This window comes from Vipera ursinii (genome assembly GCF_947247035.1).
Source record: "Vipera ursinii genome assembly, chromosome: Z".
In the NCBI taxonomy this organism is placed as follows: Eukaryota; Metazoa; Chordata; class Lepidosauria; order Squamata; family Viperidae; genus Vipera; species Vipera ursinii.
In genome coordinates, this window is record NC_139517.1 from 62,323,692 (window position 1) to 62,344,351 (window position 20,660).

The following is a 20,660-nucleotide window of genomic DNA, read 5'->3' on the forward strand; positions in this document are numbered from 1 at the left end:
CCTAGCTGACAACTTTGTCATCCAAAAGGTGGAGGAGAGAACTAGATGTAAAGCCATACTGGACTTAATTCTTACTAATTGAGAAGAAGTGATAGAGGGAGTTGAAATTGCCAGAATCTTGGGTGAAAGTGACCATGTCATACTGGAATTTAATATAATGCAAACAGTAGCAACAGAAAACAATCCAACCAGTGTCTTGAACTTCAAAAGACCTGACTTTAACAAACTCAGAGAGAAATTAGGAAAGATCCCATGGATGCAAATCCTAAAGCTGAAAACAACCCAAGAAGCATGGGAAACTCTCAAAAATGAGATCATAAAAGCCCATATAAGTACAATACCACTGAAAAAGAAAAACAAGAAATTAAAGAAGAAACCAGCATGGCTGCACAAAGATCTCTCTGACAAAGACAAAAAGGACAAATACAAAAAATGGAAAGAGGGGCACATAATTAAGGCCAATTATCAGCAGACAGCCAGAACATGTAATGAAATCACGAAAGCAAAGGCTCAGAACGAACAAAGACTTGCAAGAGAAATCATGGATAATAAAAAGTTTCTTCCAATAAATGTCAGAATTCGTTTATATTTCATTTCTAACTGTCTCTTTTGTGTAAAACCCAAATCTCACCCTTCCCTAGATTCTGCTGTTCCCAAGGAGAAGATGGAAGAAGCATGGGATTTTATTACTTTCAATTCCTTCCTTAATTGTAACCTTTGTGTATTCCCCTGCCTGCTATCCATCACAATATAACCAATTACCAGGCATTCCCCTCTTACCTTGTGGACAGTGAAGAAAGCGGGTGGTAAGTGAGGAAGGAATGCATCTGGAATCTGGATTGTTTCTCCGGATGAAGTGTGAGGAGGTGGGAATGATCCTGTTTGTCCCACGAGGGGCTTGCCACATGGAGCTTGGCTGATCTGGAACGCACTGAATGAACTGTGGGGTGGGGCTTCCTTGGGGACATTTAAAAATATTGATCTGTGAAGGGATTTCTCAGATCCTGTTCATTATACCCGCTATCTTCTACTTCTTAGTAAAAGTTCCTGCTTGGACAACCTTGTCTCCAAGAGTCCTTCTTTCTTAAGATGTGGATTGAAGTGGGTTCTGACATTAGACAGGATCTGCATTAAGAGTCAACCTGGAAGGAAGAACCTTACCGGAGGACTTTGCAAAAAATACAATATCTAACGATGAGGCAGGGAAGGAGGGAAGCCCCATGGAAAGGGAACTTTCCCCCTGACTGAAATCCCACCAACTATCAGAAGCTGAAGCATCATATTCCTCCAGGAAAGAGGTGGTGGAGACATGTAACCACAAACCACGAAGGTCAATGGGCGTTGGAAGGAAAAATGAGTGGGAAAAGGCAAAGAGGAAAGTGACCCTGAGGGGGAGTGGCCACCAACCCAAATGGAAGCAAGAGATGGAGAGCTCCCTGCACATCAGCAAAGAGGATGGGAGTTATGCATCACATGCAGACTGGATCCTAGAGAAAGCTATTGACCCGATGAAAAAAACCCTTGGCTCACTAAGGGAGGAGAAAACGGAGTCCCACAGCCACACCAGCACCTGGAGCTGCAGCTGGAGAGACAGTGCAGGGGTTCCAGAACCTGTAGCACTGGGGGCTGAACCCAGAGCTACCACCTCAGCAGCACCCACCCCCGCCAACCCTCAGATGGGGATCAGGATGGGGGACAAGATCGCCAATGGTGTAGGCACCTATCCATTCAAAGACTCCTGCCTGTGGAAGCGAAATTCAAGGGGGAGCCACCATGCTTGGGGTTTTTCATAACTCAAGTCCTCAGTTATATGGAAGAATATGGACAGGATATCCCCAGTGACAAAGCCCCCATCCACATGGTGCAACCTGCCCTGGATGGACTGGCTGCAGACTGAGTGATGAACCTGCATGACTCCAACACCCCAGAACTCAATGACTTCAAACGGTTCATGTCATCCTTGAGGAAGTGATTTGAGGACCCTTTGGCTGATCATAAGGCCTGGGAGAGAATCAAAATGGTAAGGCAGGGCAGATGGTCAGTGGTTGAATATACACAAGAATTCCGGGCCATTGCCAACAAGCTGAACTGGCTGGAAGACATCCTCCTTAGACATTTCAAAGATACACTACACTACGACCTGTATGTTGCTTGCCTGCCTCGAGGAGACCCATACCATCTTGATGACTGGTACATCCTGGCAGAGGAGGTGGAGATATACCTACTGAAGAGGCACCGCTGAGGAAAACCATAGGCCCACCCGCTGCTCGAGCAAACACATGAGCCAGCAAAACCACAGGCTACAGCTAAGAAATCAACAGGTTATTTCAAATGTGGGAGAGAGGGCCACCATGCCACAGAATGCTGCTCAAAAGTCCCTCAGTGTAAATCAGACCCACCACCAGCCAGGAAATCAGGGAAATCCCTAGCCAAACCAAAATAACCTGCCATGAGGGGTATAGAGGCTGTAGAGTCCCCAACCCCTGCCAAGGATTGGGAGGGCACTCCGGCCTACACCGCATGGGCAAAACCATGGCCTCATTAGCCCAATGCTAGTGGGGAATTTGGGCATTCTGGTGTGGAGATTAAAGCAGCCAATCTCCTTTGGCCAGTTAGATGGGTCCATAGCGGGGGGGGGTTACCAGCTACCCTAGCCACCTTACCAGTTCACCTGTCCCTGGGGACCCATGAGGAAGACATAACATTTGTAGTGACCCTTGGCATGGAATGGCCAATGATTTTAGGGCTGGAATGGTTAAAGAAATTGAACCCCTGGGTAAATGGGAGGACAGCAGAACTTAACTTCCCAGAGGGAGAGTGTGTGAACTCAGAACCCCAAAAGACCCCCCCCAAATCCAAGAAGCAGAGACAGCATCAGTGGGAGAAGAGAAGGGGTTACCAGAAATACCGGAAGAATACTGGGACCTTGCTGAAGTTTTTAGTGAGGAACGGGCAGATGAGCTCCCCCCTCACTGACCCACAGACTGTTCTATAGAATTCAAACCTGGGACAAAACTCCTGAAGCCCAGGCTGTACTGCATGAGCCCTAAAGTGATGGTGGAGATGGAAAGATTCATAAATAAAAACTTAGAAAGGGGATTGCCAAACCCAAAGTGGCCACTCCGGTCCTGTTCAGGGAGAAGAAGGACCGCACTATGCACTTATGCATGGCTTACCAGGCCCTAAACTCATTTGTAAAAACAAGACCAGGAGCTGACTGTGGCTCAGACCATGAGCTTCTTGTTGCAAAGTTTAGGCTTAAATTAAAGAAAGTAGGGAAAAGCGCTAGGCCAGTCAGGTATGAATTAAATCATATCCCTGTTGAATATACAGTAGAGGTGACAAATAGATTTAAGGAATTAGATCTGATAGACAGAGTGCCTGAAGAACTATGGACAGAGGTTCGCAACATTGTACAACAGGTAGCAACCAAAACCATCCCAAAGAAAAAGAAATTCAAGAAAGCAAAATGGCTGTCTGAGGAAGCTTTGCAAATAGCTGAGGAAAGGAGGGAAGCGAAAGGCAAGGGAGAAAAAGAAAGATATGCCCAATTAAATGCAGAATTCCAAAGAATAGCTAGAAGAGATAAGAATGCCTTCTTAAATGATCAATGCAAAGAAATAGAAGAAAACAATAGAATAGGGAGGGCCAGAGATCTTTTCAAGAAAATTGGAGAGATGAAGGGAACGTTCAATGCAAAAATGGGCATGATAAAGGACCAAAATGGCAGGGACCTAACAGAGGCAGAAGAGATTAAGAAGAGGTGGCAACATTACACAGAAGAACTATACAAGAATGAGCTTAACATCCCTGATAATCACAATGAGGTGGTCACTGACCTCGAGCCAGACATCCTAGAATGTGAAGTGAAGTGGGCCTTAGGAAAGCTGAGCAACAACAAAGCTAGTGGAGGTGACAGTATTCCAGCTGAGCTATTCAAAATCTTAAAAGATGATGCAGTAAAAGTGCTACACTCAATTTGCCAGCAAATTTGGAAAACTCAACAGTGGCCACAGGATTGGAAAAGATCAGTTTACATTCCAATTCCAAAGAAAGGCAGTGCCAAAGAATGTTCAAACTATCGCACCATTGCACTCATTTCTCATGCTAGTAAAGTTATGCTTAAAATTCTACAAGCTAGACTCCAGCAGTATGTGGATAGAGAACTACCAGAAGTACAGGCAGGATTTCGAAGAGGCAGAGGAACTAGAGATCAAATTGCTAACATACGCTGGATCATGGAGAAAGCTAGAGAGTTCCAGAAAAACATCTACTTCTGCTTCATTGACTATGCTAAAGCCTTTGATTGTGTGGATCATAACAAACTCTGGCAAGTCCTTAAAGAGATGGGCATACCAGACCATCTTATTTGCCTCTTGAGAAATCTATACGTGGGCCAAGAAGCAACAGTGAGAACTGGACACGGAACCACTGATTGGTTCAAAATTGGGAAAGGAGTCTGGCAAGGCTGTATACTGTCGCCTTGCCTATTTAACTTATATGCAGAGCACATCATGAGAAAGGCAGGGCTAGATGAATCAAAAGTTGGAATTAAGATTGCCGGAAGAAACATCAACAACCTAAGATATGCAGATGATACCACTCTAATGGCAGAAAGTGAAGAAGAACTAAAGAGCCTCTTGTTGCGGGTGAAGAAGGAGAGTGCAAAACTTGGGTTGAAACTAAACATTAAGAAAACCAAGATCATGGCATCTGGCCCTCTCAATTCCTGGCAAATAGATGGGGAAGAAATGGAGGTAGTGACAGATTTTATTTTCCTGGGCTCCAAGATCACTGCAGATGGGGACTGTAGCCAAGAAATTAAAAGACGCTTGCTCCTGGGGAGGAAAGCCATGGCAAATCTAGACAGCACACTAAAAAGCAGAGACATCACCCTGTCAACAAAAGTGCGTATAGTCAAGGCTATGGTCTTCCCAGTTGCAATGTATGGCAGTGAAAGCTGGACCATAAGAAAGGCTGAGCACCAAAGAATTGAAGCCTTTGAACTATGGTGCTGGAGAAGACTCCTGCGAGTTCCTTGGACTGCAAGGCGATCAAACCGGTCAGTCCTAGAGGAGATCAACCCTGACTGCTCTTTAGAAGGCCAGATCCTGAAGCTAAAACTCAAATACTTTGGCCACCTAATGAGAAGGAAGGACTCACTGGAGAAGAGCCTAATGCTGGGAAAGATTGAGGGCAATAGAAGAAGGGGACGACAGAGAATGAGGTGGCTGGATGGAGTCATTGAAGCAGTAGGCGCGAGCTTAGATGGACTCCAGAAGATGGTAGAGGACAGGAAGGCCTGGAGGAACATTGTCCATAGGGTCGCGATGGGTCGGACATGACTTCGCAACTAACAACAACAACAACAAAACTCATTTAGTGAAAGTAATCTGTATCCCTTACCCCTAATGAAGGATATGCTATCCCACCTATCAAAAGGAAGGATTTTTACTAAACTAGACATAAGAGAAACATACTACCGCATTAGGATCAAGGAAGGGGACGAATGGAAGACTGCATTCAATTGTCCAATGGGTTGCTACCAGTTTAAAATTCTGCTATTTGGACTGCAAGGACCCCTCACAGTTTTTATGAAATTAATTAATCAAGTGCTAAGAGAGCACCTATATAAGGGGGTCCTGGTTTACTTAGATGACACCTGTATCTTCATTGAGACCAAATAGGAGCATATTAATCTGACTAGAGCAGTTCTGCAAAAATTGTGGGTCGCCCATCTATATGCAAAATTATCAAACTGGGAATTCCAACAGGAAAGAATAGACTACCTGTGATAGCATATCCCCATAGGGCATCAAAGTGGACCCTGAGAAATTCAGGGTAGTATTAGAATGGGCACCACCCCCACAAGGAAGCAATTGCAAAGTTTCCTGGGGTTTGCAAACTTCTACCGGCAATTCATCCCTTTGTTTGCCCAAATAGCCCTGCCCCTCATGAACTTGTTGAAAATGAGGGGGGGGTGTCCCTCAGTGAAATTGACCCAGCCCTTGAATTGGACAATGTAATGTCAAGCGGAATTTGAGACTTTTTTCTGCTGAACCTGTAGTGAGACACCCAGACCCCAATAAACCTTTGATAATACAGGCAGACGTGAGCGATGTGGCAGTGGGAGCTGTATTATTACAGGAAAATGATGAGGGGGCATTGCAGGTTGTTGAGAGTGTGGTGGCGCATCAGCTCCCTCTGGTCCTGGATGAAGCGGATTATCTAGACCTGTACCAATCGGGTTTCAGGCCCGGGTACAGCACGGAGACGGCATTGGTCGCGCTGGTGAATGATCTCTGGAGGGCTCGGGACAGGGGACATTCCTCTGTCCTAGTCCTATTAGACCTCTCAGCGGATTTCGATACCATCGACCATGGTATCTTGCTGCGGCATCTCAGGGGATTGGGAGTGGGAGGCACGGTTTTGCAGTGGTTCTCCTCCTATCTCCTGGGACGTTCACAATCAGTGTTGACAGGGGGGCAGAGGTCGACCTCGAGGTCTCTCGTTTGTGGAGTTCCTCAGGGGTCGGTCCTCTCACCTCTCCTGTTCAACATCTATATGAAACCGCTGGGTGAGATCATTCGTGGCTTTGGAGTTGGGTATCATCAGTACGCTGATGATACCCAGTTTTTTATTTCGACCCCAAACCACCCCAGTGATGCCCTCAACGTGATGTCCCATTGCCTGGAGGCGGTTCGGGTCTGGATGGGGAGGAATAGACTTCAACTCAACCCCGACAAGACTGAGTGGCTTTGCATACCTGCATCCCGGGTTAATTCGGATATTCCATCTCTCTCTATGGGGGGTGAATTATTACCCCCCATAGATAGGGCTCGCAACTTGGGAGTCCTCCTAGATTCACGGCTCACTGTGGAAGATCACATAGTGGCTGTGACTAGGGGGGCTTTCGCCCAGGTTCGCCTGGTGCGCCAGTTGCGGCCCTATCTAAGCCGGGATGACTTATGCACGGTCACTCACACGCTCGTGACCTGACGTCTGGACTACTGCAACGCTCTCAAGGCTGCCCTTGAGGACCACCCGGAGGCTCCAACTGGTACAGAATGCAGCCGCGAGAGTTGTGTTGGGAGTCTCCCGATACTCCCATGTTACACCTCCGCTCCGTGAGCTGCATTGGTTGCCAGTTGTCTTCCAGGTGAGATTCAAGGTACTAGAAATGGTGTTTAAGGCCCTACATGGCAGGGGTCCGGAGTACCTTAGGGAACACCTGCTGCCGGCATCAACTTCCCTTTGCCCTGTACGTTCCCACAGAGAGGGCCTCCTCAGGTTGCCACTGATCAGAGAATGTCGATTGGTGGCCCCCAGGGGGAGATCCTTCTCTGTGGGTGCCCCGGAGCTATGGAATCAGTTACCGGTTGAGCTCCGGATGGTGCCCGATCTCCGCTCCTTTCGTCGTGATCTAAAAACATTCTTATTCGAACAAGCCGGCCTGGCCTGATGGGGGGATTGGTGGGGTTTTTTATTGTTGTTTTAATATTGTATTTACTGTTTTTAGTGGGCATGTATTTAATCCTTTTTTAATTTTTGTAACTTTGTATTTTTATTCTTGCCCTGTTCACCGCCCTGAGTCCTTCGGGAGAAGGGCGGTATATAAATATTATTAAATAAAAATAAAATAAATAAATAAACTGTGTGTAGATATGTCCAGGAAACTCATGGAGAGAGAACAATGTTGGGCAGTCTGGGAGAAGGAGGCATACGCTATGAGGTGGTCATTACTTATATGGCATCATTTCCTTGAAGGAAATAAAATCTCCTTCCATGTCTGGACAGACCACAAAAATTTGGAAGCGCTAAAAACACCCAGGAAACTCACTCCTAAGCAAGCCTACTTGTCTCAATATTTTCAATGATTCCGCTTCACGCTCAAACACTTACCGGGGGGAAAGAATTTCCTGGTGGATGCATTATCTCACATACCCCAATATAATAGCACACGGGCCACTGACTCTATACCACTTCTGCCTGAACAACAACTGGAAGCACCAGTCACCACCAGGGCCCAAGTTAAAATGAAGCTGAAGGTGGATAGCCTAACTGGAATAGAATTCTGAAAATCTTTGGAAAACGATGAATGATTCCAGAGAAATAGACATGTGTGCACAATCAAAGACGGACTACCCTGAGTAGGTGAGAAGTTATACATACCTGGCACCCAAAGGGTCAGTTTCATGCAGTTGTGCCATGATACAAAATCAGCAGGACATTTTGAATTTGTAAAAACTTTACATTTAACTAAAAGACAGTTTTGGTGGCCATCCATGAAAAAGGACATAGAAAGCTACGTGGCCAGCTTCCAAAAGTGCACAATAGCTAAGAGGCTGCAGGAAAATTCACCCCAATGTTACAACCAGTGGCAAACCTCTCAGCCCCCTGGAAAGAAATAGCCATGGATTTTATAGTGGAATTACCAGAATGCAATGGGAACACTGTCATCTGGGGGGAGGTGGTCACAGATTTGTTTTCCTAACAGGTGCATTTTATCTCATGCCAAAAGATTCCCACTGTAAAAGCCTTAGCGAAACACTTCATGCAGCACATTTACAGACTGCATGGAGCACCCCAACGCATGATATCTGACAGGGGAGTACAATTTACATGAAAGTTTTGGAAGGAATTTTCATCCCTTTTAGGAACTAGTCACCATCCTCAGGGGAACGGTCAATCGGAATGCAAGAAATTGGTACTGGAGCAATATTTAAGATGCTTTATTAATTTCCAGCAAACAAATTGGATGGATCTACTCCCTTTCACAGAAGTTGCTTACAATAATGCAGTCCACTCCAGCACAGGCTACACTCCTTTTCAAAGAGCCACCGGTCAAAGTTTCAACCCTATGCCAGAACTAATACCAAATGAACTGGAAACTCCATTGCTGAAAGAATGGATGGCACAATTGAAAAACAGCTGGCCCATCATTAGGAAAGCTTTAGACGAAGCTAGGCAAGCATACAAAGCACAGGCAGACAAAAAGGGAGTCGATCCCACACCATTCAGGGTAGGAGAGATGGTATATTTATCCACAAAATACCTAAAATCCTTACAGCCCTGTAAAAATCATGGCCCAAAATATATTGGGCCCTTTCCAATTAAAAGAATCATAAACCCAGTAACAGTAGAATTAGAACTACCCAAAAATCTTAGGCAAATACACCCAATTTTTACTAAAAAGGGAACAACAGTCACCCTTAAGACTAATCCACCACCACCACCTATCATGGTTGAAGGAGAGCAACACTTTGAGGTAAAGGAAATCCTAGATTCTAGAAAGCACCATGAAGCAATTCAATACTTAGTAGCTTGGAAACACCTTCCCTCAGAAAATGAGTGGGTCAATAAACGTCACACGAGAGCACCCAAGTTGCTAAAAAGTTTTCATACAGAATATCCCAGCAAACTGGGCTAACATCTATATTTTTGTTTCCTCTACAGGTGGATCTCTCCTATTTTTGAAGGGGGGCAGGATGTCAGAATCCATTGATATTTCATTTCTAACTGTCTCTTCTGTGCAAAACCCAAATCTCACCCTTCCTTCCCTGGATTCTGCCATTCCCAAGGAGAATAGGGAAGAAGCATGGGATTTTATTACTTTCACTTCCTTCCTTAATTGTAACCTTTGCGTATTCCCCTGCCTGCTATCCATCACAATATAACCAATTACCAGGCATTCTCCTCTTATTTTGCAGACAGCGAAGAAAGGAGGTGGTAAATGAGGAAGGAATGCATCCAGAATCTGGTTTGTTTCTCCGGATAAAATGTGAGGGGGTGGGAATGATCCTGTTTGTTTCATGAGGGGCTTGCCACCTGGAGCTGGCTGATCTGGAACTGACTGAATGAACTGAGGGGTGGAGTTTGCTTGGGGACATTTTAAAAATATCAATGTGTGAGGGGATTCTTCAGATCCTGTCTATTATACCCTCTATCATCTATATTTTAGTAAAAGTTCCTGCTTGGATAATCTTGTCTCCAAGAGTCTTTCTTTCTTAAGATGTGGATTGAAGTGGGTTCTGACAAACAACAAGAAAAAACTCAAGTAAACTGTAGGTCCACTAAAGAGAGAAGATGGAAAGGAAATAACAGGCAACAGGGAGAAAGCAGAGCTCCTTAACTCATACTTTACATCAGTCTTTACACAAAAGGAATCATAGCCCAACATACCAAAAAAAACCCCACTGGAAAAGACAAATTAGAAATAAAAATTAAAATAAGCAAGAAAATGAACATCTATCTTGATGAAAATAAATTACTGGGGCCTGATAGATGATATACCAGAGTTCTGAAGGAGCTGGCAGATGTTATCTCAGAACCACTGCACCACATCTTTCAAAAATCCTGGAGCACAGGGGAACTACCTAAGAATTGGAAAAGGGCTGATGTGATGCCTGAGTTCCCCCATTTTCTTACCACCTGTTTGATTAGTGCACTTGGTGTGATACTCACTATTAAAAGGTTGATATTCTAATCTGTACACACATCTATGTTACATGCATTGATAACCCTATAATTTTTAGATTGCTGGGGAATGTTCTGTATCAACTACGTAACTCACTGTCCCCATTGTTCAGTTTAAATATTTCTCCAGAAAATCTGTGAATTTATTGCCAGGTAACTCAGTCCCTTTCTATGATGGATGCAAACCATCTCTTTTGTACACTTTTTCATTGGACCATCTGCAGACATCATGATTAATATAACCAAAGCCTTCCCTTTTATACCACTCTTTTAGCCACTTATTAAATTCTGCTGTATGCTGGCTTTTCCATTTTGTTCCTTATACTCTGATAAATCTCTGAAAAAGTAAGCCTACAGCCTATCCTGCTAGGTTCCTGCCCAAAGCTCTGGAAATCCTTCTGCACAAAGAGTACATCTTTTTGGGACAGATCATTGGTGCCAAGATGTACAATAGCATCCACATGTCAGTCCTTGCTGGCATTCTTGATTATCTTAAAAATATGCTTCTTGTTCCTACTGGCAGTAGCACCTGGAAGACACCTGACCTCTTTCAAAAACCTCTGTTTCCTTTCCTAAATTTACATCCCTTATAACTGAATCACCAAGCAGAAGGTGGCTTCTCTTTTTGATGCCTTGCTCTTCTTGTATGACAGATGTGTAATACCTGATTCACACTTTCCCCTGTCCAAAGCAAGTTCTTCAACTTGGACTATGACCCCCTGCTTATTTGAGTTATCATCATCACAACTACCTTGACCTGTCTCCTTAGTGTCCCCATTAAGATCAGCAAGGGCACTGTATCTGTTATGGAGGGACACAGTGAAAGCTTTGTGTTTATGGTTCCCAGCTCTCACCCTGCCAGATCCCACGGTTACTCATAATGCCCTTCTCCTGCAGGATCTTTGGTAGAGGGGGCTGAATTGGACACCTAATTTCTGCCTGAAGAGCACAGATAACAGACCCTAGATAAGTAATCTGTCCTTGTAGACTAGTGATTTATTTACAGATAGGATAGGACAGTATCCAAGTTGGAAAACAGTACTGCAAAAGCCAGCTGCAAAAGATGTGTTGCACTGAACTAAGCCAGACATTCTGAAATAAAATAAAATCACAATCTCAGATGCACTTGCCCTGAATGTACTACTGCTCTTTTAGATTTTTAGTGATATGATTTGTATGCTGTTAGGAGTGTGGGCCTCTACCTTTCTCCTCTGCACTCCCCCTTAACTCACAGCTTGCAGCTCTTCCCAGCAGCCTCTAGGACAGAGGTATCAAACTTGCAACATCATGTGATGTGTCATGACTTTTTTTACATTGCCGGTAATGGGGTGGGTGCAGTTTTGGCATGACGCATCTGGCCTGTGAGCCGACAGTTTGATACCCCTGCTCTAGGAAGTAAGTTCAAGTGCAATAGAGATCCAACCAGCAGCTCAGCTACCTTTCTCATCTGCCTATTTCCTAAGTTTCTCTAAGTACAAAATAATAGGTTTTTCTTTCACATTTTAATTTTTCTGATTGCTAAATTCTCTCTCTCCCTCCCTCCCCATTTGTATTTTCATGGTGATAGATTCAAGTATATATATTTCCATATATCTTTCCATGTAAATTTGTGAATTTAAAAAGGTGATTCTGCAGATAATAGCAAGCCATGTTTCCTATACACCAATTAGGAAAAGTTATGAGTCTTCTTTGTGTTGAAGTGTTTAAGATTTAATAGATGGAAAACAGTAACATTTCTGCATTATTCTTGGACATAGTACAATGATCATGCATTCGTATTGTCAGTTACTCAGGAATAATCATATTTCAGTTCCATTTATTTTTCAGATGGTATATAAAGCTGTACTTTACCTTTACTGCAGAAAGGACCATCATAAGCTGTCTGGGAGCAGTCGCATGAGTATCCATTATATTTTTCAACACATTTGCCACGGTTTTTGCAATGTATTCCATAGCTCGTGCAATGGCCAGAACAACCAGGTTTCACACCTGGGGTAACTTTTGCTCTCTCTTCTAAATCCAGAGTAAATCCATTCATTCTTAAAGAGCGAATGCAACCCAAAAAACCTTTCTGTTCACCTGCAGCACCTGAAGAACATGAATTAAAAATAAATAGAATGAACAGAAAATTACCACTTAATAAAAAATGAAGAATAGTTTCAGCTGAAATCCAGAAGCCAAATAAAGCCTTGTAAGTAGAATCTTGTTCATTCGCAGTTACCCTCCTGGAGATATCAGGATATAGGTGGAAGGCTAACTATTTCATTAGGTCTAACTGAGATTCTATTAAATTTTGGGGTGAGAAAACTGAGATTTGCCCTCTTCAAAATTGTCTTTCTAAATGTGCAAACATAGGACAGCACATTAACCTGATAGAGAGAAATTTATTTTTTTTTGCTAAATAGTGACTGGGTAACCTTTAGGCCTTAAAATAAGTCTAGAAAAAGAAATAGGAAGTATAGAACTCAAATTAAATTAATTAAGCACAGCAATATTAAAAAATGACAGTTGTAATTAATATAAGATCTGTCCCAGCTGGTCCCTCAGGAAAGAAACACTCTTGAATCCATCAAGTTGAATCAAAAGAACTTTTACTGAGAGAAACTGGATGAAGTAAAGTCGGCCTGAATCTAAAGATCAAGCACAAAGCACAACACAATTCTTTTGGTTTCCCAATCCAAACCCCACTGACCAGTCCACCAGCAGCCAATGCAGTGCAGAAGGTGTTTGAGAATGCTGAGGTGCTAGGCAGATAACAGTTCACAGTCAGGGCATGACAGCCTTGGAACCTGGTGAAAACTGGCTGGGAAGGAGTCCATCCAGGCACTGAAGATAACCTCCCTCCTTCCCAGCAGAAACAAAATGTTCCAAGCATGGCACCCCCTCCCCCTTAGCACAATGGTAGGACACCAGAGTACAAATGGTCCCCCCCTGAACAGCAATGTTAGTCCTACAACACAAAACACAATAAAGAAGGTAAAAAAGGGGTTAGAGTTGATAGCTTACTTTGGTTTATTAGGATATTGATTATGAAACTGTTTAAGGAGCCTAGCAGCTTTAACATGGTGTTGATCAACCCATTCATTTTGGGATTCAGGAAAATCTTCTCACGTAACTAAATATTAAACCTTATCCTGATTTCTGCATGAATCTAAAATGTCCTTAATTGCAAGTGTTGTTCCCCTTCTATCATTAAAGGCTCAGGCAGTGATAGCAATTCAGGTCTAAGGTATGTGTGTGGGGGGTAATCTCGGTCTTTTGCAAACTGCAATGGAAAACTGGGTGAATATGTTGAAGAGATTTAGGCAAATCTAGTTCCAGCATTACTGGGTTAATAATGTGCTTGATGGGAAAGAGAACTACATATTTAGGTCCTAACTTCTTTGATGGTTACAGAGATCGCAAGTATTGGGTGAATAGGTAAATGTGGTCACCAACATTAGAAGTTATTGGTACCATGCACTTTTTGTCAGCTTGCTTTTTATCTGCTTTCCTAGCATCTGCAAGGGATTTCCTCACAACTGGCTAAGTATTTCATAATTGGGAGACTCATTCTTGTAAAGAAGGCACAGGGGGATCTTTCAAAGGTAAATCAGGCATGAGAGTGAAGTCTTGTCCCATAGCCACCTTGAAAAGGGTGAATTGAGTTATTGTATGCCACCTCTGCAGATTGTAAAAGTTTTGTCTAGTTGTCCTGTTAATAATTAATGTAGCACCTGAGATATTTTTCCAATACAGAGTTTGTGCATTTGCACCTCTTATTGGTTTGGATGTGGTGACTGGAGCTAAGCCCTTGATCAGTCCCCAGAAGGTTTAGGAATGCTTGCCAGAACTTCGAAGTGAATTGCACCCTGCTATTGGAGATTATGCATTGTGGGACTCTGAGCAGTTGGCTGACATGTTGCACAAAAAGCTTGGCTAGTGCATGTGCCGAAGGAATTTTTTGGCATGGGACAAAGTGTACCTGCTTGGAAAATAAATCAGTTATAACCCATATAATCATATTTCCTAAACTTTCTGGGAGTTCTACTATAAAATCAATGAAGATTTCTCTCCATGGTGCCATTGGCTCAGCCAATGGCTTGAGGAGCTGTGGGGGTTTTCCTTGTTGCTGCTTGGCAGAGGCACAAATCAGGCAACTTGCCACATAACTTTCAATGTTCTTTTTTAAGGACAGCCACCAAAACTGCCTTTTAATTAAATATAAAGTTTTCACAAAACCATAATGCCTAGCAGGTTTTTTAATCCCGGGAGGTAGTGCAAAGTAAATCAGTTGAAGTACTGTGCCCATTGGACTTGCTTGGGTGACAGCCTCTGCAGGGTTTTCAATGCCTCTAGATTTTTGTGGTCAGTCCACACCTCAAAAGGCACTTTGCTTTCTTCAAGGAAGTGCCTCCATGTTAATAGTGCCCAGAGCATGGCCTAAGTCCCCTTTTCTCAGACTGCCCATCTCCATTCAGTCTCTGACAGTATAGGCACAGGGTTGTGGGTTCTCTTGTTTGTTTTGTTGCAATAGTATTGCCCCTACAGCCACATCACTAGCTTCTGTCTGGGTGTTTAAGTGTTTAAGTTTCTTGAATGCTGCCTGACACTCCATAGTCCATTTTAGAAGTTGTCTAGGCTTTGGCTTGTCTTCCCCTTTTTGTCTTTAAAAGACAAAGTGAAGCCGAGAGTGATCTGGACAAAAGATGGGATAAATTGGCGGTAAAAATTGGTGAAACCTAGCAAGCTTTGCAACTGCTTTCAGGTGCATGGTAGGGCCCAATCCAATATTGCTTGGGCCTTTGGGGGGGGGTCTATATCAACTCCTTCATGCAATAGGTGGTAGCCTAAATAATCTATTTCACTCTGGTGAAACTCGCATTTGGAGAGCTTGGCATACAGCTTAGCAGCGTTTAGTTTTTTTGTGCACCACTCAATTTTACATGCTCAGGTTTGTTTCAGTGTATATCACTATATCATCTAAGTACACCAGGACCCCTTTGTATAGGTGCTCCTGCAGCACCTTATTAATTAGCTGCATAAAGATGGCCAGAGCACCCTGGAGGCCAAAAGGAAGGACTGGAAACATCCTAGTGGACAATTAAAAGCAGTTTTCCATTCATCCCCTTCTTTGATCCTCACATGATAATAAGCCTCCCCATAGGTCCAACTTAATAAAAATCTTGCCCTTTGCCAAGTGGGCTAGCATATCCTTCATTAAGACAAGGGGATAATGTTTTCCATGCAAACTCCATTTAACCCTCTACAGTCTGCACACAGGCAAAGCAATCCATCTTTCCCCCCCCACTGAAATAAAATGGGGGCAGCTACCGGAGGTCACACTGGTTGGATAAATCCACTTGTGAGGCTTTTATCAATGAAGGAACACAATTCCTTAATTCCCTTGAGGTCATCGAGTAGAGTTTTGGCTTAAGTAGTTTAGCCCCCCTCTGTAAAATCTCTATAGCAAAGGGTGAGGTGAGGTGGGAGCTCTTCCAACCCCTTTTCATTGAACTCCTCCCTCAAATCCCAGTATTCTTTAGGGATAGAGCCAAGATCTCTTTCCTGCTCTTGCACTATGACCCCACCTTGTGGCCTGCTGGATTAGCTTCCTGAATTTGTTCTGGGTCATGTGCTGACAACCTTGTCAGATTTTCAGCAGCTTCTTCATTCAATTTACATAGGGATTCCACTTCTTGAGCCAGGACCAAGGGGCACTCCATTCTGGGAGCCACTATAAAGCTTAGAATCTTGGTATGCCTTCACCATCCATATTTCTAAAGACCATCAGCTGCTTTAAGTGTATCCCCAATCATTCCAGTAGGACTGGGTTAACCAAGCATCAGGTACAACCTGAGTCCAGGAGGGCTGGTAGGTTGGCTTTTAGGTGTGACCATTACCAGGGTCATCAGGCTACTTACCAAGGGATTGTCATTGGTTTCAGTGTCATCCAGACCCTGGCCCTTGGTTGGCGGGATCGGAGTTCCCTTGCCACTTTCGGGAGATGAGATGAACTCAAAAACCTCCACTCTTTCAATGCCATTTCTTGGGATCATTGTGGAGGTTTAGCAAATTTCCCTGTAGGACTAGGGATGGTTTTCTTGGTGGGTCACAGTTCCTGCACTATGCTGCACAGTGCCCCTTCTGACTGCATTTGAAGCAAGCTGTCACTCACACCAAAGTGATGGTCCATATCTTAGCAACTTCAGTAGCTATTTTGTGGCCATAACTCTGCATGTAGGTCAGGACATGGGCCAAGAAGAACCCCAGTTTTTGAGGGTCCCCATCAAATTTCACCCTGAGGGGTGGGGTATTGTGACTCTTCCCCTGGCTGAGGTAGCTCCAGCTGGGGTGGTGATTATAGCAGCCACCCTCAGTGTTCCTCCTGCAGCCATGGTGTTGGTGGCTGGGGTCATCAAGGCATCTGGCATGGAAGCTGTCAATGATGTCCTCTCATTGCTGTCCTCTGCTGTGGTCTGCCAGGCCTCACTGGTAGTGGCCTTGGTAAGGAACTCACATACTTTGAGGGTTTGGAAGGTATTCATCATGAACTTTATGGCTTGCCTCATCTCCAGGTCAGCATGGTTGGGTTCTCTGCCTGTCTCCTCCTCTTCCTCGAGCAATTCCAGCTCCAGTTGCCACTCCTGCTACCAGGCGCTGCCACTCCAGCTATGATAGGTAAGGGTTACTCCCGTGGCCCTTCTGTCCCAGTCTTCCTTCTTTCTGATGTCTATGGAGCACGTGGGTCTTGACAAGTCTCCCAGGCCCCCAACCTCCTCCATCCATTCAGAGAGATCCAGTCCAGAGGTGGGGGGGAAACCCAAAATCCCCAGCATTTGGCTTCCTCCTGGTCACTGCTCTGAACCAATATCATGTGTATGGTCCTCTAGGTTGACCAATGTTGCAGATTCCACCTAATGTCAGACCTTCCCCAGTTGGCTCCTCAAGAAAGCAAAACTCTGGAATCCATCAAGCTGAATCAAATGAACTTTTACTGAGAGAAACTAGATGCATTAAAGTCAAAAAGAATCTGAAGATCCCATGCAAAGCGCAAAGTGATTCTTTCAGTTTCCCAATCTCAACCCCCCCAACCATTCCACCAGTAGCCAATGTGGTGCTGAGAAGATGTTTTGAGAATGTTGAGGTGCTAGGTAGATAACAGTTCACACTCAGTGTGCAACAGCCTTGCTGAAAACTGGCTGAGAAGGAGTCTTTCCTGTCTCTGAAGACAGCCCCTCTCCCTAATTCCCAAGCGAATAGCAGAAGCAAAAAATCCCAAGCATGCCATCCCTCCTCCCCTTCAGCACAATGGCAGAACACCAGAATACAAATGGTGGACTCAACAATTAATAATCTGCAAAAGGAAGAAGCAGATAAAAGAAATGTTCATTTTATCTGCAAATGCATTATTGTTCAACGTGAAGAGTGGAATTTTTTTCTAAAGTTATTCCTCCAACAGCTGTTGGATTGATTCTTTGCATTCCATTATTAGAATATCTAGTAATAATAACCCAAATCAACATGATCCCAAATTGCTATCAATAATTATTAGATAATTATCTCATATTGATCTGATGATGATAATGCAATATAATAATGTACTACTATTTTCAAATACTAAATAGAAACACAGATTTGTTTATGGAATTTATGAAATAAAAGTTTTCTTGATCTTATATAACAACCTTTTCATTAAGTATAAATCTGTGATTTGTTTGGCACTGAAGCCAAAAGACCTTTCTCTTTTAGGTTATACCCAAAGTCATTTAGATATAATGAGCAATTGTAACAAGTGACTGAAGATTTTCATTAGCAGGCTTAGCTGGCATTTGTCATAACGGGTTATTGGGATACAAGCTTCTGGCATTTGAATTGTTGATTTCATCAACATGTACATAAAGCTGCTGTATCACGTTATACAGAATTATACAAGATAACTATTCTGTTGAAGCTACTCTTCCCTTCTTCAAAGAACTGGATCAGTGTCTAGAACTCATCTTCCTTGTGGGATTAATGATTTGCTTTAGAGGACTATGCTAATTTTTGAAGTGGTAGTCTGCTATTTGGTTGCTTTCAAGTCTTCATGATTTAACAGACATCAGTTTGCCAGGATTCTGTTAGCAACTGCTTCTTGAAATCTTGTGTGCTTATGCTTGTGTCAGCATTGGTAGTACCTAGTCAGGATAGTCTTGAGTCTTTCTTAGTTTCTCTCAGGACCCACTTCAACTCCACATATTAAGAAAGCAGAACTCTTGGAAACAATTTCTTCCAACAGGAACTTTTATTAAGAGTAGTTGATAGCAGGCATAATAGACAGGATCTGAGATTTTCTGTGCAGTGCAGTAGATCATAGTATCCCCAAGCAAGTCCCCACCCCATAGATCAACCACCCGATATGGGTTGGCCAATCCCCAAGTGTTAAGTCCATTGTGGGAAACAGGGAGATAACGTTAGCCCATCTCCAGCTCATGCAGCAAGGGTCGTCAGCTTCTTCACACCTTCCTCTGAGAGTGTAGACATAAACCAGGCACTGAGGCTACATTCCTTATTTCCTCCTTTGTTCTTAACTGACAGTTTAAAAGATACAGTTCAGAGAGAGAGATAACGCAGGAAACAAGTTGTTACATTTCAGCAGGCAGGTCGAAGATACAGACCCAATAAACAAAGTAAAGGATTACATTGTAGCGAATAGAGGAAGTGAAATTAATAACCCTGCAGGCACATCCCCCCTCTCTCTTGGGAGTATGACAGAACCCAGGGAAAGGTGGGATTTGTTTTTAGATCAGAGAGGATAGATAGAATAGATAGACAGCTTTTTTCAATTTTTGTAAGCATCTGGTTCTTCTTCAATGACTTGCTTCTGTGTTATATTTAAGTTTTAGTTTCCTAATTACTACTTTCAGTGAAATGTATGTTTTCCTTCATCTGATATTCAGTGATTTGTTCTGCATTCCATCTAAAAAAGGAATGCATCCCCTAAGTCCCTTTTGTCTGGGTTTGGAAACTTCTTTGGTAACATTTGCTAGAAATCAGAGGTGTGTCAGTGGCAGGAATCATATAAAATGTGAATTAAACCATAAAGCCATATGATAGCTGTTCGTTATGCTGTTTAAGAACAAAGAAAATCCAACTCCAGCCTTTAAAGTAGGGGAAAATAACCCCAAATCCCAAGCCCATCCTTGCACATGATATGATTATCTCCAAATTGCACCATTATGTATTGTAGATTCTGAACCAGTGAAAATATTAAATGAAGTCCCTGATCACCAAAAGATTATCTAGTCATATCTTAAATTAGATTTGTGGTTTGAAGGGTGCTTACTGATATACTGTATATTGTAACTAAACAACTAAAGGGCAGCCATACCATAAAGTACTTTGTTTTGGCTGTCATGAGACAGATACATTTGAATACTGCTATTTGGTGGAATCTGGATTAGATTTATGCAGTGCATAAGAGCACTGGTTTATTGGAACTGGTTTTTAGATCATCTTTTACAAGTCTTAAATTGTGCAAGCTAGCACAACATTTTTCAAGTAAAAAACCCAAAAAGCTAGTACCTGTATTCAAAACTCCAAATGTATTTTGAATGAAACTTCTGTTGCATGAGCCAGCTTAAATACTAAGATTGCAGTGGCAAGCTTGTCTGAATCCTGTTTTGTCTGATGGGAATGGAGTAAAAATAATATTTTCATCTATTGTGTTTTGTTTGTTAAATGTTCTATTTAAGAAACCTGAAGTCTAGGATTAGTATTCTATTTTGAACAGATTGGGGAGTTGTGGAATTATTGAATAGAATAGAATAGAGAATACAGTAGAGCTGGAAGGGACCTTGGAGGTCTTCTAGTCCAGCCCACTGCTCAAACAGGAGAACCTATACCATTTCAGAGAAGTGACTGTCCAGTCTCTCCTTAAAAACCTCCAGTGAGGGAGTGGCCACAATTTTTGAAAGCAAATTGTTCCACTGGTTAATTGTCCTCACTGTTAGGAAGTTTCTCCTTAATTCCAGGTTGCTTCTCTCTTTGGTCAGTTTACCACCATTGTTTCCTGTCTTGCCCTCTGATGCCTTGGAGGATAGATGGCCTCTTCTTTGTGGCAGCCCCTCAAATACTGGAATACTGCTATCATGTTGCCCCTGTTTCTTGAATAGAATAGAACTGGAAGGGACCTTGGAGGTCTTCTAGTCCAGTCTGCTGGACAT

The 20,660-nt window shown here is 43.1% G+C and overlaps 1 protein-coding gene across 1 annotated transcript in view; it reads right to left on the reverse strand.

Annotated features, from left to right (window-relative positions):
* The window catches only part of CNTNAP2 (contactin associated protein 2), a gene marked incomplete at its 5' end in the record, with an annotated part of 1,430,381 nt that overhangs the window by 160,919 nt on the left and 1,248,802 nt on the right, over positions 1–20,660 (reverse strand). Inside the window, one exon of the mRNA XM_083378276.1 lies at positions 12,328–12,564. Within this exon, the coding sequence (XP_083234402.1) occupies positions 12,328–12,564 (237 nt within the window). The remainder of the gene's footprint in view (positions 1–12,327; positions 12,565–20,660) is intronic.